Below are 20,172 nucleotides of genomic sequence, written 5' to 3'. Positions count from 1 at the left end.
AGGGCAGGTAAAATAACACATTCCAGTTTATTTAGTGTGCCATTACTTGAAGGTTATCAGCTTATTTAAAAAACAGCGCTTAGGGCTTCCCTGGTGGCGCAGTGTTTGAGGGTCCGCCTGCCGATGCAGGGGACACGGGTTCGTGCCCCGGTCCTGGAAGGCCCGGGAAGATCCCACATGCCGCGAAGCGGCTGGGCCCATGAGCCATGGCCGCTGAGCCTGCGTGTTGGGAGCCTGTGCTCCGCAACGGGAGAGGCCACAACAGTGAGAGGCCCGCATACAGCAAAAAAAAACAAAACAAAAAAACAGTGCTTGAAGAAAATAACCCTCTTGTGGTTCTAATAACTACTTAAAACTAAATCTTTTTTACAAATCTTTAAAGAAAACAGTTTTATTAATTAAAAAAACAGTAATACTAATTTTGAAAAGACTGTCGATGTCACGGTGGTTTATTGGGTAAATACAAAGTATAGGCCCTTGCTCTTTTATTTTTTTAAGCAAAGCCAAAGAGATTAGAAACCAAGTAGACATATTCTCTTTAGAATAGAAACATAAATTAGTTTTAACTAACAATTAGGCACTTAAAATGTAAATGTAAAATGGCTTTTTGAAGTACAAACTATAGTTACACTCTTAAATTCCTCCTGAAATGTTTTTATAAACACAAATGCACAAGCATGGAAAACATATTTCTAAACTAAGATAATTTTCCCCTTTTAAAAAAAGAACCTGAATTCAAATCCCATATGATAGACCAATGATTAAGGTACTGGTGGGTAGGGGAAAAGAGCTTCTGAAATTTACATATTTAATTAAAACTTAAGCATTTAATAAAACTATTACAATAATATACAGTATATATGATAATGAAAAATATATGTCAGGAAAATAATGAATTCTAGACTTAAAATTTTACTTTACAACAAGGCACTTAACACATTGAAACAGTACAGTAAATTTCCAAAAGATGTAATTGGCTACTTCTCAAACCTTGTAATAATATTTCTTTTGTGAATATACTCTAACATAACCACACATTTTGCAGCATTAATCATGACATAGGAGGTAAATTAAATAATGAATTCCAACTTGGCAACTAGATTAACTTATGTTTATAGTTTCTTCTTTTTCTTTTAAAGGACAGTTTTAAATAATACCACAATAAAGAACTATTCTCATTCATGATTCATTCAGAACACAACATATTTAGATAAATGAATCATAAAATAAATCACAATTTATAAGGTGTGTATCTGTATAAAAACTTATCTTTGGGTACCTTTTGACATGATTTTCAGTGTTTAGGTATTGAAGTCAAGAGCACTTCTTAAATAGAAGAAATATTTTTAGCAAGTAAGTCAAAGGAGTTAAATTATTGCAACACAATGACATTAAAAAAAGGACTCTATACATACAAATAGAAAAGCCTTTAACACAGGGCATATTAACTATATATAATATGCGTGATTTAACCATGTAAACTCAGTTATTAAGAAATTCCTTCTCATACTTCCTTACACTACAGAAGTGAGTGTGTTAAGACCAGCTTAAACTTTTAATCAGTTTTACAGTGCAAAACAAAAAAAATTTATAAAAGAATTTTAAAAGAAATGTTCAAAATATTCAAGGAACAAGATGTGAACTCTCGACTGAAAAAGAAACTGCATGAGTTCTAGCATGTAAAAAAAAAAAAACCACATAAGAAAGACAGCCAACCTGATGTTTCAAAGTAAACAAAGAATACGCAGTTGTAAAGGGAGACATTAATGATTGTGATGGTGAAAGGTAAAAACGGTCCGCAAGTTTTCTTTGATCAAACTTACAAAAGATTAGAATTGCAACCCCCTGTGATCTAAGCACATTTTCCCTTTGGGAAAGGTTTAAAATGCCTTGAAAATAATTATCCTTTTGCATGATGCTTTCAGATTATTGACAAAAATAATTTTTAAAATGCCTTTCAAAACACGAAAATACACTTTAAAAAGTGGCATTTGGGGCTTCCCTGGTGGCGCAGTGGTTGAGAGTCCGCCTGCCGATGCAGGTGTTCGTGCCCTGGTCCGGGAAGATCCCACATGCCGCGGAGCGGCTAGGCCTGTGAGCCACGGCCGCTGAGCCTGCGCGTGAGAGGCCACAACAGTGAGAGGCCCGCATACCGCAAAAAAAAAAAAAAAAAAAGTGGCATTTGTGTTCCAAGTCATATAAGGTATTTCCACAAGGGGGCACTGCTATACAGCAAAGAACCTTTGCAATGTCATCCATCAACCAAGACTAGAAACTCGGGCTCACTCACAACCACCTTCCTTCCACAGCAAAACTTGTTTCCCAAGATGCCAGTAAATTAAATAACAAATTCTAAATTACTTTGGGTGGAACCGAGTAGGTAAGAAGGCTTATTTTCAGAGCTAGGGGAGGAGATCAAAAAAAATAGAATCTGAAAGGAATTTATTTTCATTTGAAAGAATTTAGAAAAAAATGTGGCATCATTTACAGGAACTATTATAGAAATACTGCACCGAGGACTTAATCACAGAAAAAGCTTCAAACAAGGATAACGGATAAGATCTTATAGATTGATTAGCAAGGAAAAGGAGTTCCAAAAATTTATTGTTTCAAAAGGCAAGCTCATAATTATGATTTTTTAATCAAGGTATAATCGACATATAACATTATATTAATTTTAGGTATACAACATAATGATTTACTTGTATATATTGTGAAATGATCACCACAGTATGTCTAGTAATTGTTTATGCTTTATATCCCAAAGTGGCATGTTGGGTTGAAACTGAAGTTTGCTTTCCTAAATGGGTTTTGTTATTTCTCTTATTTTCCCATCTTGAAACTTTGATATTCCCCACCCCCCTTATTTTCATAGCACATGCTTCCGCAGCATTTATTAGAGAGCTATGACATATACATGTAAAGAACACGGGAGCAGTAGTGTCCACAAATGGGGTCATAGATGTTTTTAAAGTTCTTTAAAAGGTGATGGTATTATGTGAAAAAACAAAACAAAACAGGATTATTTGACTAAAATGCAAGGTTTATACTGTTTTCAAGGATCTCCATGATTTTTAAAGCTTAAACACCTTTCCTTACTTAATTTGAAGAAGAGTGGGTTATCTAAGATGCAGCTGAATAAGGCTCTAAGGTATATCAGGTTGTTTTATTTGAATTCGAGGCTCAAGGAATATACCAATGTTAGGAGAGCAAAACCCAGGCTTCCATATCAGATACTTTTCGTCACAATTAGACAGCAGAAATTTAAAATCAGTGGTTTCAAGTAGAACACATTGTCTTATCGCAGATGTCAATATTTAACAAATGAAAATAAGTGAAAATTATGTAGAAATATAGCTAAACACAGCAGGTAAGCTACACATATGTTTCTTACTGACTTACTTAATAATAAATACCAGAAAAACTTCTTGCATTCCAAAGCCTGCCAAGGATGTTTAGGGTTTCAATTCTTGTTGTAAATAACCAGATTAGTCTGTCTTTCTGTCTTCGAATTCAACTTTTAGTGTTTCTTTTTTACACAGAGAAAGAGCCGTACTGAAAACATATACAGAATTTTAGCACCAAAGGATGATGACCCTTCTGAACAGATCTGTATTGTGCTTCTCTCCAACAATTTAAAGGTCAATTTTGTGTACCGAATCAAGGCCGACTTGTTTACAATGACAAATTTAGGGATGTTTTTCATTCTAAGTGGGGAGAAATTTCCACCTTCAGTATAAATGTAACTGCCTCCTACCAGCCCCCCTGGCCTCTCCACTCTCTGACTAGTGTTGATGACTTTGTGACCTTAAATTTTTTCCTACGGTTACTAGAAGTCTAAAGAAATTAAGCCAAGAATTATCCAAAAGATTCAACAGCATTAAATAATGCACTACATCTGGTCAGATTTTTAAAAATCCATCTTTTCTTTTTTTTTGCATCACCTGAAAGAACTTTAGAAACTATTATCCCCCTTTATTGAGTAGCTGTAACCGACTAACACACCAATTCCAACCGTAGATGATAGTGCAGCACCGTGGTATAATTTTAGGGTCAAAGTAAAATTACTCAATTGTGGTATGTGTCCTTAGGACCAGTACATAAGAAACGGAGTCTCTTGCTAAAAGGCAAGGATGCATTAAACTTTTGGATTCCATCTTGGTTTTTCCATAAAGCACAATGTCACTAGGAAGAAATGGATTTCAGTGAAATGTGACCAACTGTATTTCTGAGTTCCAATCTGCAGCTCTAAAACAGATCTCACACAGGGCGTGACCTGGGAGAGAAACACAGGCTTGTTCCCCACAAGGACATGAGCATCAGTTCATACAGCTATGTGTGTTCAGCCTGTGCTACACTGTTGACTGCTCTGGGGGTACAGGTGCAAAGTTACCAGGTGGACAGCAGGACTCCTCGTTAGCATAAACAGCCCCATGTCTCCTGTATATCTGTCATAGAGATCTTAAAATGAAATATTTACACACATGTAAAATCTGTGGGGTGTGTCAAATACTGGATATTTACTTAGTTCATCTTTTTTTTTCAAGTTATAAAATTATCAGTTAAAAAAAAAAAATAAAGTGAAAGTGATATAGTACATTGGGTGGTAGCAGCAGTGCATATTCCCAGACCTGACCCTGACCTTCCCCTTGACAGAGTAGAAACAAAGTTCACCTGAAGTTCACTCACAACCCATGGATCTCCCCTTCGCTGATAAGCCTAATGCTAAAAATCACTCTCAACATTAGGTGATTCTATTTACACAGTGGCCGTATATATCAGATTTTTATTTAAAACATTAACAAATTCTTTTGACCTTGGAGGGAAAAAGATTCCTGAAAAAATTCTGAAGTAGAGAGCTTTAGTGGAGAAAAAGAATGAGGGAAGGAGCAGTATGTTCTCTGGCATCTCCTTAACAAGCTCATTAGTAAAATTCCAGTTTGAGGGCTTGTGACCAATGAATGAAGAGCTGCAGGAGAATATAACTTTCTCAGGATGAATAAAAAACCAGTCAAAGGGTAATACTTCGTTCATCTTTCTAATCATTTGCCCAAAATTTGGTCTGCTTCATTTAGCAATCAGTTCTCCTAAAATAAAAACAAAAACAAAACTATACCTTTGGTTACAGCGATAACTCTTTTGGTCTAAGAGCTGATGCCTTTGTTTTTGCTCCTCAGGTAGATTTTTCATTATCTTCACCGATCTTCTGAACCCGTGAATACTTCTTGCAAGACGACTTAAAGCAGCCAGGAGGCCAGGACAGTGGCCAGGAGAAGCAGCAAGGAATTGAGCCTTGTACGTTTTTCTCAAAAAAATAAAAGATGGGGAACCACCATGCTCGAGACAAGAAATTAGTCTGTGAAGAGACCTTCAAGTTCTGTAAAAGGTAGAGAAAAAGTAAAATGAGACATATTTTTCACAATTTGCATCCTAATTTGTTTCTTAATTAAACTGTCATTTGCTGTAACTGAACAGGGAAAGCAGCAGAATCCGGATCGCAAGGCAATGCTTGTCTTTGCTCCTTTCCCCTAACTCTGACAGGACTCTGGCCACACTTCCAACCCCCTCTACTCTTTCCCTCTCTGTGGCTCAGGCGAATCTTTTTTTTTTTTTTTTTTTTTTACTTTTTGGCTGTGCCTGTGGCATGTGCGACCTTAGTTCCCCAACCAGAGATCAAGCCTGTGCCCCCTGCATTTGGAAGCGCGGAGTCTTAACCACTGGACCACCAGAGAAGTTCTCAGGCAAATCTTCTGCCTGCAATTCCAGTAAGACTGGAGACTCAAGAGTGGGTGGGAGAGCTAGCTCTCCGGGAGGAAAAATTTTCAGGATATGTCAGTGGTCAGATCTGTGGGTCAAGGAAGATGGAAGAGTGAAAGGAGAGCTCATAAGGTTGAGCATATAAGTTTAAGTGAATTGACCTAAACCACACGTTCAGGCGGCAACAGCAGTTATTCCCATTAAGCTACTGGAAACTCCGCTGTGTGAAAAGGGGTCCGCTGCATTTAAAGAAAAGAAATCCTCCAAGGATAATTTCACCGCTCTCACCTTTTCATTGGCCATGGAATGGTACCACCAGAAGAGCCGTGTTGTGATATAATAAGCAACGATCACATCGACAGTATAGTGTTCGTGCGCTACAAGAATGCAGATGATCCCAGCAGCGCTCAGCAGCCAGCAGATTAGGTGATACCACCAGAAGTGACGAGGCGAATCTGGACAGCCGAAGAGGGAACAGTTAATAGGATTCCCAGACGTGGACTGAATGATGACAGTCTATCCTAATGACCGGAGAAAAGTCTAAGGCCAGGAAGTCACTGAAGGAGAAAATGGATAACCCAAAATGAGTCCCTGTGAACTGGCCGGGATTTGCTCCGGTTGCCCGGGGGAGATGAGGTGCTGCTGGTAACAGGTCTAATAGTAATTCCCTGGGGCGGTGGGTAACACTAGATACTCTAGGTCTTACCCATAGCGTTTAATAATTAGGAAGAGAACAGAAATATTTCACATTAGGTTGGAACTGGCTCACACTGGCTCCTGTAGGGACCCCACTGGAAAGAGAAACAGTAGAGTGAAAAGAAAGGATAGCTGTCGGGAACTCCCTGATGGTCCAGGGGTTCGGACTCAGCACTTGCACTGCTGTGGCTGGGTTTAACCCCTGGTCAGGGAACTCAGATCCCATGAGCCGTGCTGTGTGGCCAAAAAAAGAAAAAGAAAGGGTCGTTGTCTATGAAAAAGAGGCAGTGGGGTGGAGGAGGTAATGAGAAAGCAAGAGTAATTTTAGGTCTCATATATAAACTTACTTTGATTTCTGCAGGGGGAGAAAAATAGTATTTGTGGCTAGCAATATTTTGATTCTCAGCAATTTTATACTGTTATTGCCAATAGCAACTATAAGACACTCCCTATGTAAAGCGTGGGATTCATGCCTATTCACTTATGGGTTTGAGCCTTACCTAGAGAGGGCACTAAGTTCACGACACTGATCGGCTATAAGAGAGAACTAAAGCGCTCGGCAGGTTACACGTGATCGCACGCCCCCCAGCCTTCCCACACAGGTGGTAATGACACAGGTGTAACTGGAACCAGTGCTCATCTCTAATAACTTTTCTTTTCTTTGAATAACTGTTTCCTTTTTTCTATTTTAAAGCTTTATTAGCTCACAAAGATAATAATCGAATAAACTAAAATTTATTTCATATTTAACTGTGTTTATATTTATAGTGATATTTACTTTCAAGTGTGGAAGAATGGTTGAATAGCAAAAAGGTCCATTTCCAGAACTTTACCTGACACGTCAAATCAAACATGGTTCAAATAAAAATTAAATAGCTGTTGCTCTTTGAGTCCTACGTGGAACAGTAAGATGATAAACCCGTATTTGCATTTCAAAGTCTGATTTCCTACTTCTGAACGTGCAGCTCGTTATTTCCAACTCTTGCTTGGTTCATTCTGCCACGAGGTTCTAGCAGATAACTCAGGAAATCCGAGAATTTTATAGCTAGGAGAGGCCTTGCTTCTGCAGCCTGGGGGGCCAGATCCAGTCCCCGTAACTGTTCTGTTAGGATCTGAATGTTAAAAATTGAAGTAACATTCAGAAATCTGGACATTTCACTAAATATGCATTCTCCAGCACCACAGACCTCACCCCTCCCTGAAGCCTCACATCAGCCCTGCTTCCCTTCCTAACAGGTCATCTGGTATTTACCTTAAAAGTCCAAAATGTCTGAGCAAAGCAGAACTATTTTGTATTTGTTTATCCACAGGAAGCAAAGCTGAAGTAGGTAGGGAGTAAAGAGGTGGCCCATTTTACTACTCGTGGAATTGAAAATGAGGTTTCAGGAATGGCTAGATGCCCTAGCAGTGCTCTCCTAGCACATAAAAATGTATTCTCTATGAGCTACCACACTGGGATCACTGCTCATTAATTGAGAACACTGGCTGGCCCAAAGAAAAGATTTAATATAAACTATTTTGAAATAGAAATGGCAAAATGGTAATCCTCTCTGTTCTCTCATTCTACCCACAGGGATAACCTTGAGCTGAGAGATGATGATACAATTATTAATGAACTCCACTGTCTGTGTGGGATCCTAGCCCTAGCTGTCAATGAATAATAGAGACAATAGACTTTGTGTAGTAGCAAGGTAAAAAAAAAATAAAAGAAAAAGTAGTTTTCTCGACTAGCAAGACATTTGGTTCTAAGAGCTACATTGATTTCTCCAGGCTAATTTTATAAGGAACCTAAGTCCCAAAGATAATATTTGCACACCTGTGTCAGACCCTCTCTTGCTAATCCACAAAATGATTCTGGTCCCACGTTTTCAACTCCTCTCATGACTAAATTCAAATCTGCTTGTAACAACGGAGTAAACAGAGAGAGTCCAAAATGATCAAAAGGCAGGAAAGCAAAAAATATACAAATGATGTATCTAATTCTAGAAGCAGAATGTTCAAAGAAACCACTGGAACCAATGCTTACTCGGAACAACGACACATGGTGTAATTTAGAAGGTAACTGTTTTTCCTAATTGCATAGGAAATGGGCGTAAACATGGAATGCCCAGTTCATGTACAGAACTGACTCTGAAGTTGGGTTTGTATCAAGCATTACAGATGTGCCCTTTTGTTTCTCACCAAAACTTGGAGAAAGTGAGAGTCGCATCGACACATATACACTACCAAATGTAAAATAGATAGCTAGTGGGAAGCAGCTGCATAGCACAGGGAGATCAGCTCCGTGCTTTGTGACCACCTAGAGGGGTGGGATAGGGAGGGTGGGAGGGAGACGCAAGAGGGACGGGATATGGGGATATATGTATGCATATGGCTGACTCACTTTGTCGTACAACAGAAACTAACACAGTATTGTGAAGCAATTATACTCCAATAAAGATCTATTTTATTTATTTATTTATTTTTAAAGATCTATTTAAAAAAAAATAGAAAGGAAAAAGCAGAATGTAATTCTTTCCTTGCTGTACGTAGACTTATACAATTTAAACCACCTCAAGCTCAAATCATACGTGGGGAAGAAAATGTCTCCACATACTGCATCAGCCTTTATTAAAGCAGAGAAATAAACACAAAGTTGCCCTGCTATTGCTCTGAGGTGAAAGTACAACAATGAGCAATACATCCAGGCTATTTCTTAGCAATTCTATAAGATCAGACAGCTTGGGTTTCCAAAAATTCTAAACAGAGCCAAGAAATTGGTAGTGTACCCTCTGGAGTCAGCCTGCTTGAGTTTGAATACCCCATCCTCCAATTACTAACTGCGGACTGTGGCTTAATTCATTCACTTTCTTTATGCTTAAGTTTCCTCCGAAAAAGGGGGAAAAAGTGTTTCCCTCATGAGGTAGCTACAAGGATTAAACGAGTTAATTTGCATCAAGGCCTTGGAATAGTGCCTGGAACAGAAAAAACAGTACTATGTCTATTTGCTGTTATTGGTAATATCACTTGGTCTTCAATTATTTTATGAAACTGACTCTCAGTTTCCAACATGTAATTCCTCCCGGCCCTCATCCTGCTCTTTTTTTTTTTTTTTTGGTACGCGGGCCTCTCACTGTTGCGGCCTCTCCCGTTGCGGCGCACAGGCTCCGGACGCGCAGGCTCAGCGGCCATGACTCACGGGCCCAGCCGCTCCGCGGCATGTGGGATCTTCCCGGACCGGGACACGAACCCGTGTCCCCTGCATCGGCAGGCGGACTCTCAACCACTGCGCCACCAGGGAAGCCCATCCTCCTCCTCTTCTTCTATAAGCTTTTAGGATCTGCAGATTAGAGAGAAGATCCTACAACCCAAATGAACCTCTGAACTGAAAAATGACTGATCTTACACAGATCAGTTTTTGCTGAACTTTCCACTGCAAAAGAGTGAGCACTATAAACAACATAAGTCGCTCTGCCCACCACCCAGAACCTGTAACTAGGTATTAGAAATGAGAAATTTCAGAAGATTGAAATTTAAGGGGGAGTTATTGGTGCACAGACAGAGCTAGGTTCCTCCCCTCCACCACCCCTCTCCAACCGTGTAAGAACAGAACTATGGGGCAAGGTGCAAAAGGCCCTCTGCCTTCAAGTCAGACAGTATGACAAAGGCCAAACACTTAACATGCTGCTCTCCTAACTCAAAGCTTGTGTGTAGCATTTAGAAAGAAAACAATTCAGAAGATATACAATTGTCACCAAAAAAAAAAAAAAAAAAAAAAAAGACTTCATCTACTACAGAGACTCTCCTCTCTTTGTCACATTGCCCTCAAAGCAGAATTAAAACCTATAACCCCGGGCAGTCTATGGGGCAAGAATTCACTTCTGCACCACTGGAAGATAAACCTTGATGGGTCTAAACCTGTTTGGATTAATGACAGACTAAGAGAAGGGGATTAACCAAGGAGGACAGCGGGGAAGGGCCTCCTTCCCCTGGTCTCTGCCCAAAGACCTCCGTGATATGCTCTGCAAGTGAAGAAAACTGAGATAAGCCTCTAAAAGAACAATGGCATGGGGATAGGGTATCTTGGAACTAAAGATGAAGGTTAATTTTTACCAGCTTGGTAAAAATGGAGGGAGAAGCATCGCTACTTCACAAGGATTTTGAGATAATGGGCCCAAATGTACAAAGCCTCAGAAATCTGCTAGGCAGCTAAAACCAAGTAAAACCTCCTTCACAATGAACAAGACGTTATTCCAGCCAAAAAAAAAAAGCCACTGGAATACACAAGAATTTTGTATAATGGGAATTAAGCATATAAATACGGGGAGATATTCCTCATCTCCATGTTGCTTTCTAAGAAGAAAACGGTTAGTATTGGCAAACTGTTTCATGAAGATGCATATTCAAGCACAGAAAGCTACTGGAAGGGACGAAATTAGAATAAAGTGGGATAAGGAAACGTTACAAAAGGTTTAAAAAGGGGAAAATATTAACCAAAGTATTTGGGGTGATGGAATGCATGTTCCATACAATGGAAATTTCATTCAAAAGTCCTTTCCAGGGCTTCCCTGGTGGCGCAGTGGTTGAGAGTCCGCCTGCCGATGCAGGGGATGCGGGTTCGTGCCCCGGTCCGGGAAGATCCCACATGCTGCGGAGCGGTTGGGCCCATGAGCCATGGCCGCTGAGCCTGCGCGTCCAGAGCCTGTGCTCCACCATGGGGGAGGCCACAGCGGTGAGAGGCCCGCGTACCGCAAAAAAAAAAAAAAAGTCCTTTCCATTTGGCTCTGGAACACACTGATTCTTTTTTGCAGTAACCTTAACAATGATTCTTCTTTGTTTCAACATTAAAATAGCTTTTCATACCTTAAGAAGTACTAACCAAGGAGGGAGACATTTTGGAGGCATGCTAAATGTTAGCAAGAAGCCAGGGCCAAGCTTTAAGCCTTCCTTCAGTGTTCAAATCACATACGACTGGTTGAAATGATTTAAACACACACACACACACACACACACACACACACACCCCTCTTTCCATAGCTATCGATTCCAATAGAATAAGGACTCATCGGTTTCAGGGCTTAGGGATCCCGCCCACTACAACAATCAATAAAGCAGGAATGAGTTATTACTTACATTCTTTGATGAACAGATAAGTAAGTGTCAGCACAACGGTGTGACCGCTGAAGAGGAAGTCTCCGCACAAGATATGCGACCCAGTTATGGACAATCCGCCACCAGAAATCAACCGTAGAATCCGCTGCACTTTTGCCTGAGAGTCTCCGTTGAGCTGAATGACACAAGAAGATCAGGAAAAAAATGTATAAGCTGATAAAATCATGTTTTAGCCTAATTTAGGTGATATTTAGAAAGGCCACCAGGTTGTGATTTTTTTCTTTTTAACTTCAGTCAAAAAGAATCCAAGGGGGAAGCTCCTCAAACTGGATTTTATTCATCGTATTGGCCAGTTTTAGTGATATGCTTTAAATTATTCAATATGTTACTAATAATACATTTTAGTGGTGGTGTGTCCTTGGGCAAAGCTTTTAAAAATACTAATAACCAATGACTTCACCACAGTTATGGATTACAAAGATCAAAGCTCCTTCCTTTCCACTTTGCAGGGGGAGGCTGGGGTTTCAGATGGCTAATACCTGATTCGGCTGCACTCCACATCACTAATATTCTACAGTGTCTTCATACCTGGTGCTAGGTGGGCAACCTAAAGTGTGCATGTAGCTGTATTAACATCTGATCAAAACATTTACAGTTAAAAAGAGCTGCAATACATTAATTTAAACAGGCTTGAAAATGACGGATTAGGGATGTACTGGCCGCTGTAAAATGAGTAGCTCGATCAGAAAAAACATCCTCCGAAGCAATACCCTGTGTGCTGTGGCAGGAGGTCAGGAGAGAGCTCCCTGGGCAAGGGTGGAGAAGCCCCGAGAAGCTGTCGTGATGACACGGGGAACAATGATGGGTGAGGGCGGGAGATGAGGCAACAGTCAAAAGTTCATATCCCGTTAAAACTTAAGCATACAGGTATCACTTACATGTGGAATCTGAAAAATACAACGAACTAGTAAAATAACAAACAAGGAAGCAGACTCACAGATATAGGGAACAAACTAGTGGTTACCAGCGGGGAGGGAAGGGAGAGGGGTAATATAGGGGTGAGGGAGTGGGAGATACAAACTACTGGGTATAAGATCGGCTCAAGGATGCATCGTACAACACGGGGAATAGAGCCAATAATTTGGCAATAACTGTAAATGGAGTGTAACGTTTAAAAATTGTATTAGCCCCCCCCAAAAACCGCCCCCCAAAACCCAAACCTTAAGCATACAGGAAGGAGTAGTGGACTGAGATAGAATACATGGGAAAATGGAACATTGAAACACTGTACGGCCGGATGGAGGGTTTCCGATCAGTCTAATAGCAAGTGAACAGGTTTAGAAAATCAAAGAATGACACTCAGAAATAAAATGGAGTCAGAGTATACACAAGAAGAGAAATATAGAAAGACCATTAATGACTATTTTCACTTGGGACCGGGGGCACAGTTGTAAGATACAGTGCTTTTCATACTCAGCGATGATCCTTCTGGGCAACTGGCCCCCGAAGCACGGCCAGGCCAGTCATGATGGTGGCAAACTGTTTGGTGGTGTAGACAGGTAGTGTCTAGTCCAAGTAGACATGTAGTGGTGAAGGAGGGTAAGATGTGTACAGATCAGAGGAGAAGACGGTCTAGGAGTAGAGAAATTGAGTCTCCAAAGCAGGTGGGAAACCATCCTATATGGTAAAATGGGAATTATGGCAGGATTCCTTGCCTAAAACTTTCGTGATTAAAAATATCTTATGGATCTGGAAAGCTTTCTGGTATTCAGGTGACCCTTGTAAAAAGGCAAACACACTATCGGGTGATAGTTGAGAATAAGGCTCTGCAGCAGAAAATGACATGAAACAGGATTAGAGGGCAGCGTGAGAAACTGGAGGTTTCAAAGAAACTCAACTTTCTTCAAGAGTTTGCTTAGGCTGAGCCCAGCTGGCAAAACCGAGAGAACATGTGCATTTTATCAAGAATCGAGTCCTTAAACCAAACATGCCAAGTAACAGGTGACCCTGCCTTGAAAAGACAGGGTCTAGCAGGCAGTAAGGGATCCAAACCCGGAGAAGATAAGGACTGTTGACAGAGTCACAGGACTCACTTCAGGTGCCCCTCAGGAAAGGCGTACTGCAAACCACATAAAATGACGTGAAAGCCCTTGATGTGGAGGATAGAATCTAGCATGCGCTTATCAGATCAGCCACAGACCTTCAGGAATTTCTGGTTGTGCGGTTGGTACAAACAACTGTCAACAATGAGATCAAACAGAAAGGTACATACACTCCGCCTGACCATTGTGTTCCCAGTTTAAAGAACACATTATTCATTTCAAAACTATAATAATATTTTTTTATCCACTGACCCACCCCAACTCAATACTCGAATTTTCTAAGGGCAGAAACACTTGAATTTCTTTACTAGAAAGAAATTTAGATGGATCAAAAGGCATAATTAAACCAGGAACTAAAATACTGCCACACATTCTCTTCTCCCCCCTTTTCTTTCTCCCCCCTTGATTCCATATGCCTTCACAGAACAGAGGAAGGACTCTCTTCTTGCTTTTTCTGTACTTTCTCAGTTCTTAATTCCTCAGTCCTGTCACTGCTATCTTAAGATGTCAGATCATGCTCAGCATAAATGTTAAACAGAACTTCAAGAAAGGAAATTTTAAAAGAGGGCTGAGAGAAAACTGGGAAGGGGGAGGGTAATAGCGAGAGTTGGGATTAACAGATTATTTTCTAGTTCTGTTCTATTTCATTGAGGTCCTCTATCACACACCACTAAAGACTCTAGTTCCTCTTAATTTCCTCATTTTTCAGGCCCATTCTATGCCATTCCTGGTTATGAAGCTGAAGATGTAGAAAACCAGGAAGAGAAGCATCGACCATAATAACCAAAACAGAGCTCAGTGTTCTCAAGGGCTCCTCAAACTATGACCGCCACACATTTCCCACAAAAATAAATTAGGTACAAGAGAGCCCAACTTGGCTGCTGCCAAACCAGAAACTTTACCATCCACACCATCCCTTCAATTTAGAAGAGAAGTCCTTTGGACCTCTGTGGCCAGGATGAGAGGGAAGCTTTCTCAGGGAAAGGAATGTAGCTGTGCCAGCCCAACATGCCTGTGGCAAAAGGGGTTCGAGAAGCTAAATCATTTCATGTGAGTTCTAACAACTAGGTCAATATCTATTTGAACACAATTTTCAGAACTCAAATTTTGCAACTGCAAACTAAAACTTGGGTGTGTGGGATGAAGCAAATCGTTACACCAAGGACTTAAAGTAAACCATAGGATAGAGAAGGGGGAAGACAACTGGAAAACTGTGAGAGCCAAGGATTTCACTAAGGGCCTGTCACTGTGATGGCTTCTGTGATCACATCCACTAAGTAACAAGTGATGGGAGGCATCAGTGACTAGTCAGATAACCTTCCATAGCAAGTGGCTTCAGTATACACAGTTCTGTCATTGCTCTCAGTCACTAAGGGCATTCTATAGAGTCAGCAACAAAGGAGACAGGTAGATTATCTAACAGTTTTGTAACCACAAAAATCTAAGGAACACTCGACGCCAGCGGCTGAACCACATTTAGAATGCAATTCTGCCTCTTGCTCTGTAAGACCACATCACCTCTACTGAAACAAATTGATCTGCGTTTGTTTTACTGAACCAAGATCCAGGCACCAATAGCCTGCTGATGCTTCAGGAAAAGGTCTTAGGTCTTGACATCTGAACACAGGGCCTGTTCCCAGAGCTTCCACTGTGAATATTTGTAGCTTGGTTATCCAGCAGTACATTTGCTCTTGTGGCTTCTGAAAATTGCAACTTTTCCACAGAAGATAATCTTTACATGCTTTCTGTAATCATAGCAATTTATCCCTGCAAACCTCACCCGTTACTAGGATGGGCTTGCCTTCTTTCCTGTGGCCATTTCTTCATTTAACCCATTGCAATAACCCCTTAGAAGGGTTTATTATGCTTCTGAACTTCTCCCATGACTTAAATTAGTTTCACTAAAAATCAGTCAGTGTTTAAATTCAATATGTACACTTTCAATTACAGACACTTTCTGCTTTGATGGCTTTGGAAAATTATAGCTTCTCCAAACCACACCTATATTTGGTGAAGGAGACTGCTGACTTCTTCAGAACAACTCTATTTTTCCTTCCACCTTGGACATCTGCTTAGTGTTCAGTTAAATATGATAGACTTCATTCTCTTGCCCAGAAAGCACATGATTTGTAAGTTTCCTTTTTAAACCAGGGCACACTGGGGTCTAAGATGATTAACAGCTCTCTTGAGAAATGACTCTACCTGGAGAAACTATAAATCCTGCTTACAACAGTTTCAATATCCATTCTCACACTCTATCTGAGTGAAAGGCCACTCGATCCTTCCAGTTGCTAAAAACTTTGAGGTCATCCTTGACTTCTTTCTCTTAAACCCATATCCAACTTATTAGCACATCCTGTGGGCTCTACCTTCAAAATATATCCCGAGTCAAACGGCTTCTCCTCATTTCCACTGCCACCACCAAGGTTCAAGTTCCTACAATGGGCACAGAGGCCCTGTGAGATCTGTGGCTGCATCATCTCAACTCTTCGTAACTCTATGCAGCCACACGTGTCTCCCTGCTCTTCCCTGAATGCACTATGATTAAGTTATTTCTTTGTCCTGGAGTTCTCACCCCATTCACACAGCTCACTCCCTCATCTTGGCTGCCCAAAAGCTTTCTTATTGAAGAAGTTTTCCTGACCACTCTATAAATTAGTACCTACCCTCATAGACCCTTTCACCCTTACTCAGCTTTACTGTTCTCCATCTGATAGCCACCTGACTTACCACCATGTAACAAGTTATGACTTCATTTACCTGTCGCCATCCTTCAATAAGAATATACGTTCTCTAAGGGCTTCCCTGGTGGCGCAGTGGTTGAGAGTCCGCCTGCCGATGCAGGGGACATGGGTTCGTGCCCCAGTCCGGGAAGATCCCACATGCCGCGGAGCAGCTGGGCCCGTGAGCCATGGCCGCTGAGCCTGCGTGTCCGGAGCCTGTGCTCCGCAACGGGAGAGGCCACAACAGTGAGAGGCCCGCGTACCACAAAAAAAAAAAAAAAAAAAGAATATATGTTCTCGGAGGAGGAGAACTTTGTTTTGGTCATTGCTGTTACACAGTGCCTGGTATATAACAGGAACTTAATACTTTCAAAGTGAATTCATGAATGAGTAAATGAGAAGGCAAAAATGCAGAGTCAAAGACCCAATAGTAACTTCCAGTTAGCAGAAAATGCATTTTTTATGCACAAACATATAAGTTTTAGGAACACATTTTAATGTTTCCCCCCAAAATCTAAAGCAAAACAAAATATGCTAGATTTCAATTAACATATATGAACGTGTCTAGGAGAATGCATAACAGAGAGCAGGTGTTCAATCACTGTTTGCTTAATGTCCTCTAAATGGTAATTCAGAGGGGCTTACCTTTGGAGCACACTGGAAATGCATTCCAGGCACAGGGAGAGTAGTAACATACATCGTGATACAGCGATATAGGTACAAAGTTCCAATGATAAAAAAGAATCTGCGCCCCACTATTGACCTAAAGGAAAAACAGGGATGGGGAAAAATAGGTTTACTGGGGTTTTTTGCTCCTAAGGCAACATAAAATAATGTTTAACAGAATAAAGAATAATTGTAGTTTTCAGAAGTGAAGATTCACATACTGCAATTAATCTAGGTGGGTTGGGCCCCAAAGGAAGGAGTCTCTGAGGAGAGGGGGTGTTAACGTAGATTAAGGGTTTTACACAACTACAACTCCTAAAAAAAGGCCCTCTTTGCCCGAGAATTCAATGAACCTCTCTACGTTGTCAGTCAGCTCACTGCATTAATAAACCCCCTCTTGAGAACACAGCAGAGGTATAAGCGAGCCACGGTCACAGAGGAATTAACTAATGAGCTAAGGTGATACGACATAATTGGGCACACAGGGAAATGGGACAACTCTTTTAACCTAAGTTATATAAGCAAGGTTTATTTGGAGACTATCCAAAAATATTCTGACAACTTAGGCATGAACTATTTTGTCTGTAACTATAGAGATTTTCAGAGAATTATATTTTGAAGATGTTCAAAGTGTCCTCGTGCATTTAAGGACATTTAAGAGTGAAGCTGTAAACTGATTAGTTTACCCTGATTTTATGCAATCTTGATCAAAAGAGGTTAAAAAAAAAAAAGAATCCCACAAGTCCTTTTTCACTTTATATGTTTCGGTGAAGACAGTTGTCTTGACTAACATTAGTCCCTGTCCTTCGCCCCCTAAGTCGTCAGTCTAAGGCAGTGGTTCCCAGAAGCTGGCTTTGAGCACACTGTCCTCCAAAGGGAAGGGTTCTGCCCATCTGCACCACTGTCTCTTGGGTACCTGAATGGGCATCAAGAATTCTGAAGATGACTGTTGTGTAGTTGGAGGTGGGCCTATAAACTCTGGGCTCTGTAAAGATGGCTGGGATCCACAAAGCCCCTAGAATTACTAGTTATAACTTCCCTAGTACACAAAATATGTTACTCCAGGTCTCCCATTTTCAGAGCTCTCAAACTTCCAAAAGCAGTGATCAAAAACCTCTGGAAAAACAGGCAATTTTAGGCATGTGGAATATTTTAAGTTTCCTCCAAGACTGTGGTCTGCCATGGATCAAGGTCTAATTCAGGTTACTGTTGGGACTTCTAAAGCATCGTGTACAAATATAATTTTAGCTGCCTGTCTCCAAGAGCTATTTTAAGGAGATTCCAGGGTTTCTGGGGTCAACATATAGAGAGAAACACCTTGACTAGTTGATGAAAGTATCTATTTCTTGCAAGGCATTTCTTTCAAAGGCTTGCTATTCTAGCCCTGCCTTTTCTAGTACTGAAAAGGAACAGGTAATGAACATTGCTGAATGCTTCCACTTGGTTAAGTGAAAAACTATTCTCCCTTTGATTCAAACCCAGGTTCAAAAAGAGTGCTGAATGGTGCTCCATGCTGTTAGACAAGGTGAAGTAATAAGCAGGAATTATTATGGGTCAATTATATTCATTCCAGTATTCAGAGTTCAGCTGTACTCAGAACAGAAAATTAACTTAAGAGGTGAAACATGCACTCTGCAGCCTTATTTAAAGAACTACTGCCAGTGATTTTTTTTCCCCCATAGCTTTCAAGGTGTTTTAAGTGAGAGAGTGAGAGGGAAAGAGAGAGAACAACTAGAATTTCTTATTCAGCTGGAATGTTCAAAACGGGTTATAAAAATTACTCTACCAGTTATTACAATATAAGATCCAATTCTATATGAAAAGTAAAAAGGAAAATTAGTGTCATTTCCCCAAGTTTTTGCTGGTGGATTGTGACCCAAACAGTAGCTATCATTAAAACATGCGGCTGGCCTGTGTGAAAACAAGTTTTGACACGGTAAAACCGAAGCTGGCACTGGAGAGACAGGTAACAACTGTCCTCTACGTGAAGATGCAAATACACCAAGACTGTACTGCAGGCTGGAAGCCAGCTACTTACCCGGCCCTGGGAAATTTCTCTTTCACACACATATACAAATAAAACTTTGCTCTAAAACAAAGGAGAGAGCAAATATCTTTGGCCTGAGCAGTCTCTCTTATATTCAGTGTCAATTCCAGACACTAAAAAGGAAAAAACTAAAGTTCAACTGCTACACTGTTTGCTTTTAGCATAAAGCACGTTATAACTAACAACTTTAGCGTGAAGTTCCCCTACTAAGTAAAAGACAATTGACAGCTATGTCTTTTACTTATACATTATTAAGAGAAATATTTTAAAGAAAATGCTTAGGAATGACTTCAGTTTGTGGAATAAGTTTTCAAACCTGCACACCTGCATGTGGGGAACTCTTTAACAAAAATAGACTGAACTCTTCAAATCTCAAAGCAACAACCAATTGAAAGAACAATAGAGCGTAAATTCCTTCTTCAAAAAATGATCTTGTGGCATTGCTACTGAAACCCTATTTGACTCTGAAGTGTATTGACTATGTTAGTATGTATTACGCTTTCAAAAGCCTCCGTTTATGGGCAATGTTTTAATTAAACTTATATTTGTGATTTAATTATTAGAATCTTAGTAGAGAAAAAACATCTGAATGATGGCTGAGGAGAAAAGAGGAATTGAGGGGCCTTTTTTCTTAATGGAGTAGCAGTCAGAATTCAACAGGGAAGCAGAAATAACCACCTCAGAGCTGTGCCCTATTTTTAAGAATCTTCAAAGCAAAAGTACCTGGCTTACTACACTTCCTGATTCCTGCTATTCTAAAATGGGAAGACCGAAACCAATGAACTAAGTGCTCCTTTGTGATGGCTTGAGGAAACCAGAAGGCACGTTTACTTTAGAAATCTAAAACCCAAACCGCATGGACCCAGTTCTAAATGCAGTTTATTAAACAAACTCTTGTGACTGGATTGCCAAAAGGCAAAAGGAAAAGGCATGTAAAATTCGAGAACTCTTGAAGAGAGGCAAACCTCAAAGTCTGCAATTGACTATAGACCAATATAGTCATCACATTATGAGTAATAGAGAAAAAAGCTTCCCAGCCTACAACTTTCCCCACCTGTCAAGAGCCTGGAATAACACAAGCATGATGAAG

The 20,172-nt window shown here is 40.3% G+C and overlaps 1 protein-coding gene across 8 annotated transcripts in view; it reads right to left on the bottom strand.

Moving 5' to 3' along the window:
- The window catches only part of SGMS2 (sphingomyelin synthase 2), a 114,916-nt gene that overhangs the window by 27,411 nt on the left and 67,333 nt on the right, over positions 1 to 20,172 (bottom strand). For 6 of the 8 annotated variants that reach the window (XM_027103462.1, XM_027103466.1, XM_027103467.1 and 3 more), the window contains 4 exons: positions 17,015 to 17,132; positions 11,566 to 11,719; positions 6,046 to 6,212; positions 4,753 to 5,377 (listed from right to left, as the gene is read on the bottom strand). In XM_027103462.1, the coding sequence (XP_026959263.1) occupies positions 5,174 to 5,377; positions 6,046 to 6,212; positions 11,566 to 11,719; positions 17,015 to 17,132 (643 nt within the window). In that variant the 3' untranslated portion in view covers positions 4,753 to 5,173. Of the gene's footprint in view, positions 1 to 4,752; positions 5,378 to 6,045; positions 6,213 to 11,565; positions 11,720 to 17,014; positions 17,133 to 20,172 lie in introns of those variants that run through there. The other 2 variants (XR_003432236.1, XR_003432237.1) reach the window with 1 other exon arrangement.

Source organism: Aethalodelphis obliquidens, unplaced genomic scaffold (genome assembly GCF_003676395.1).
Source record: "Aethalodelphis obliquidens isolate GAN/ISIS:26980383/991018 unplaced genomic scaffold, ASM367639v1 scaffold6, whole genome shotgun sequence".
Taxonomy (NCBI): Eukaryota; Metazoa; Chordata; class Mammalia; order Artiodactyla; family Delphinidae; genus Aethalodelphis; species Aethalodelphis obliquidens.
Note: the sequence above shows the minus strand (reverse complement) of the source record. Positions and strands in the feature narration are given on the sequence as shown.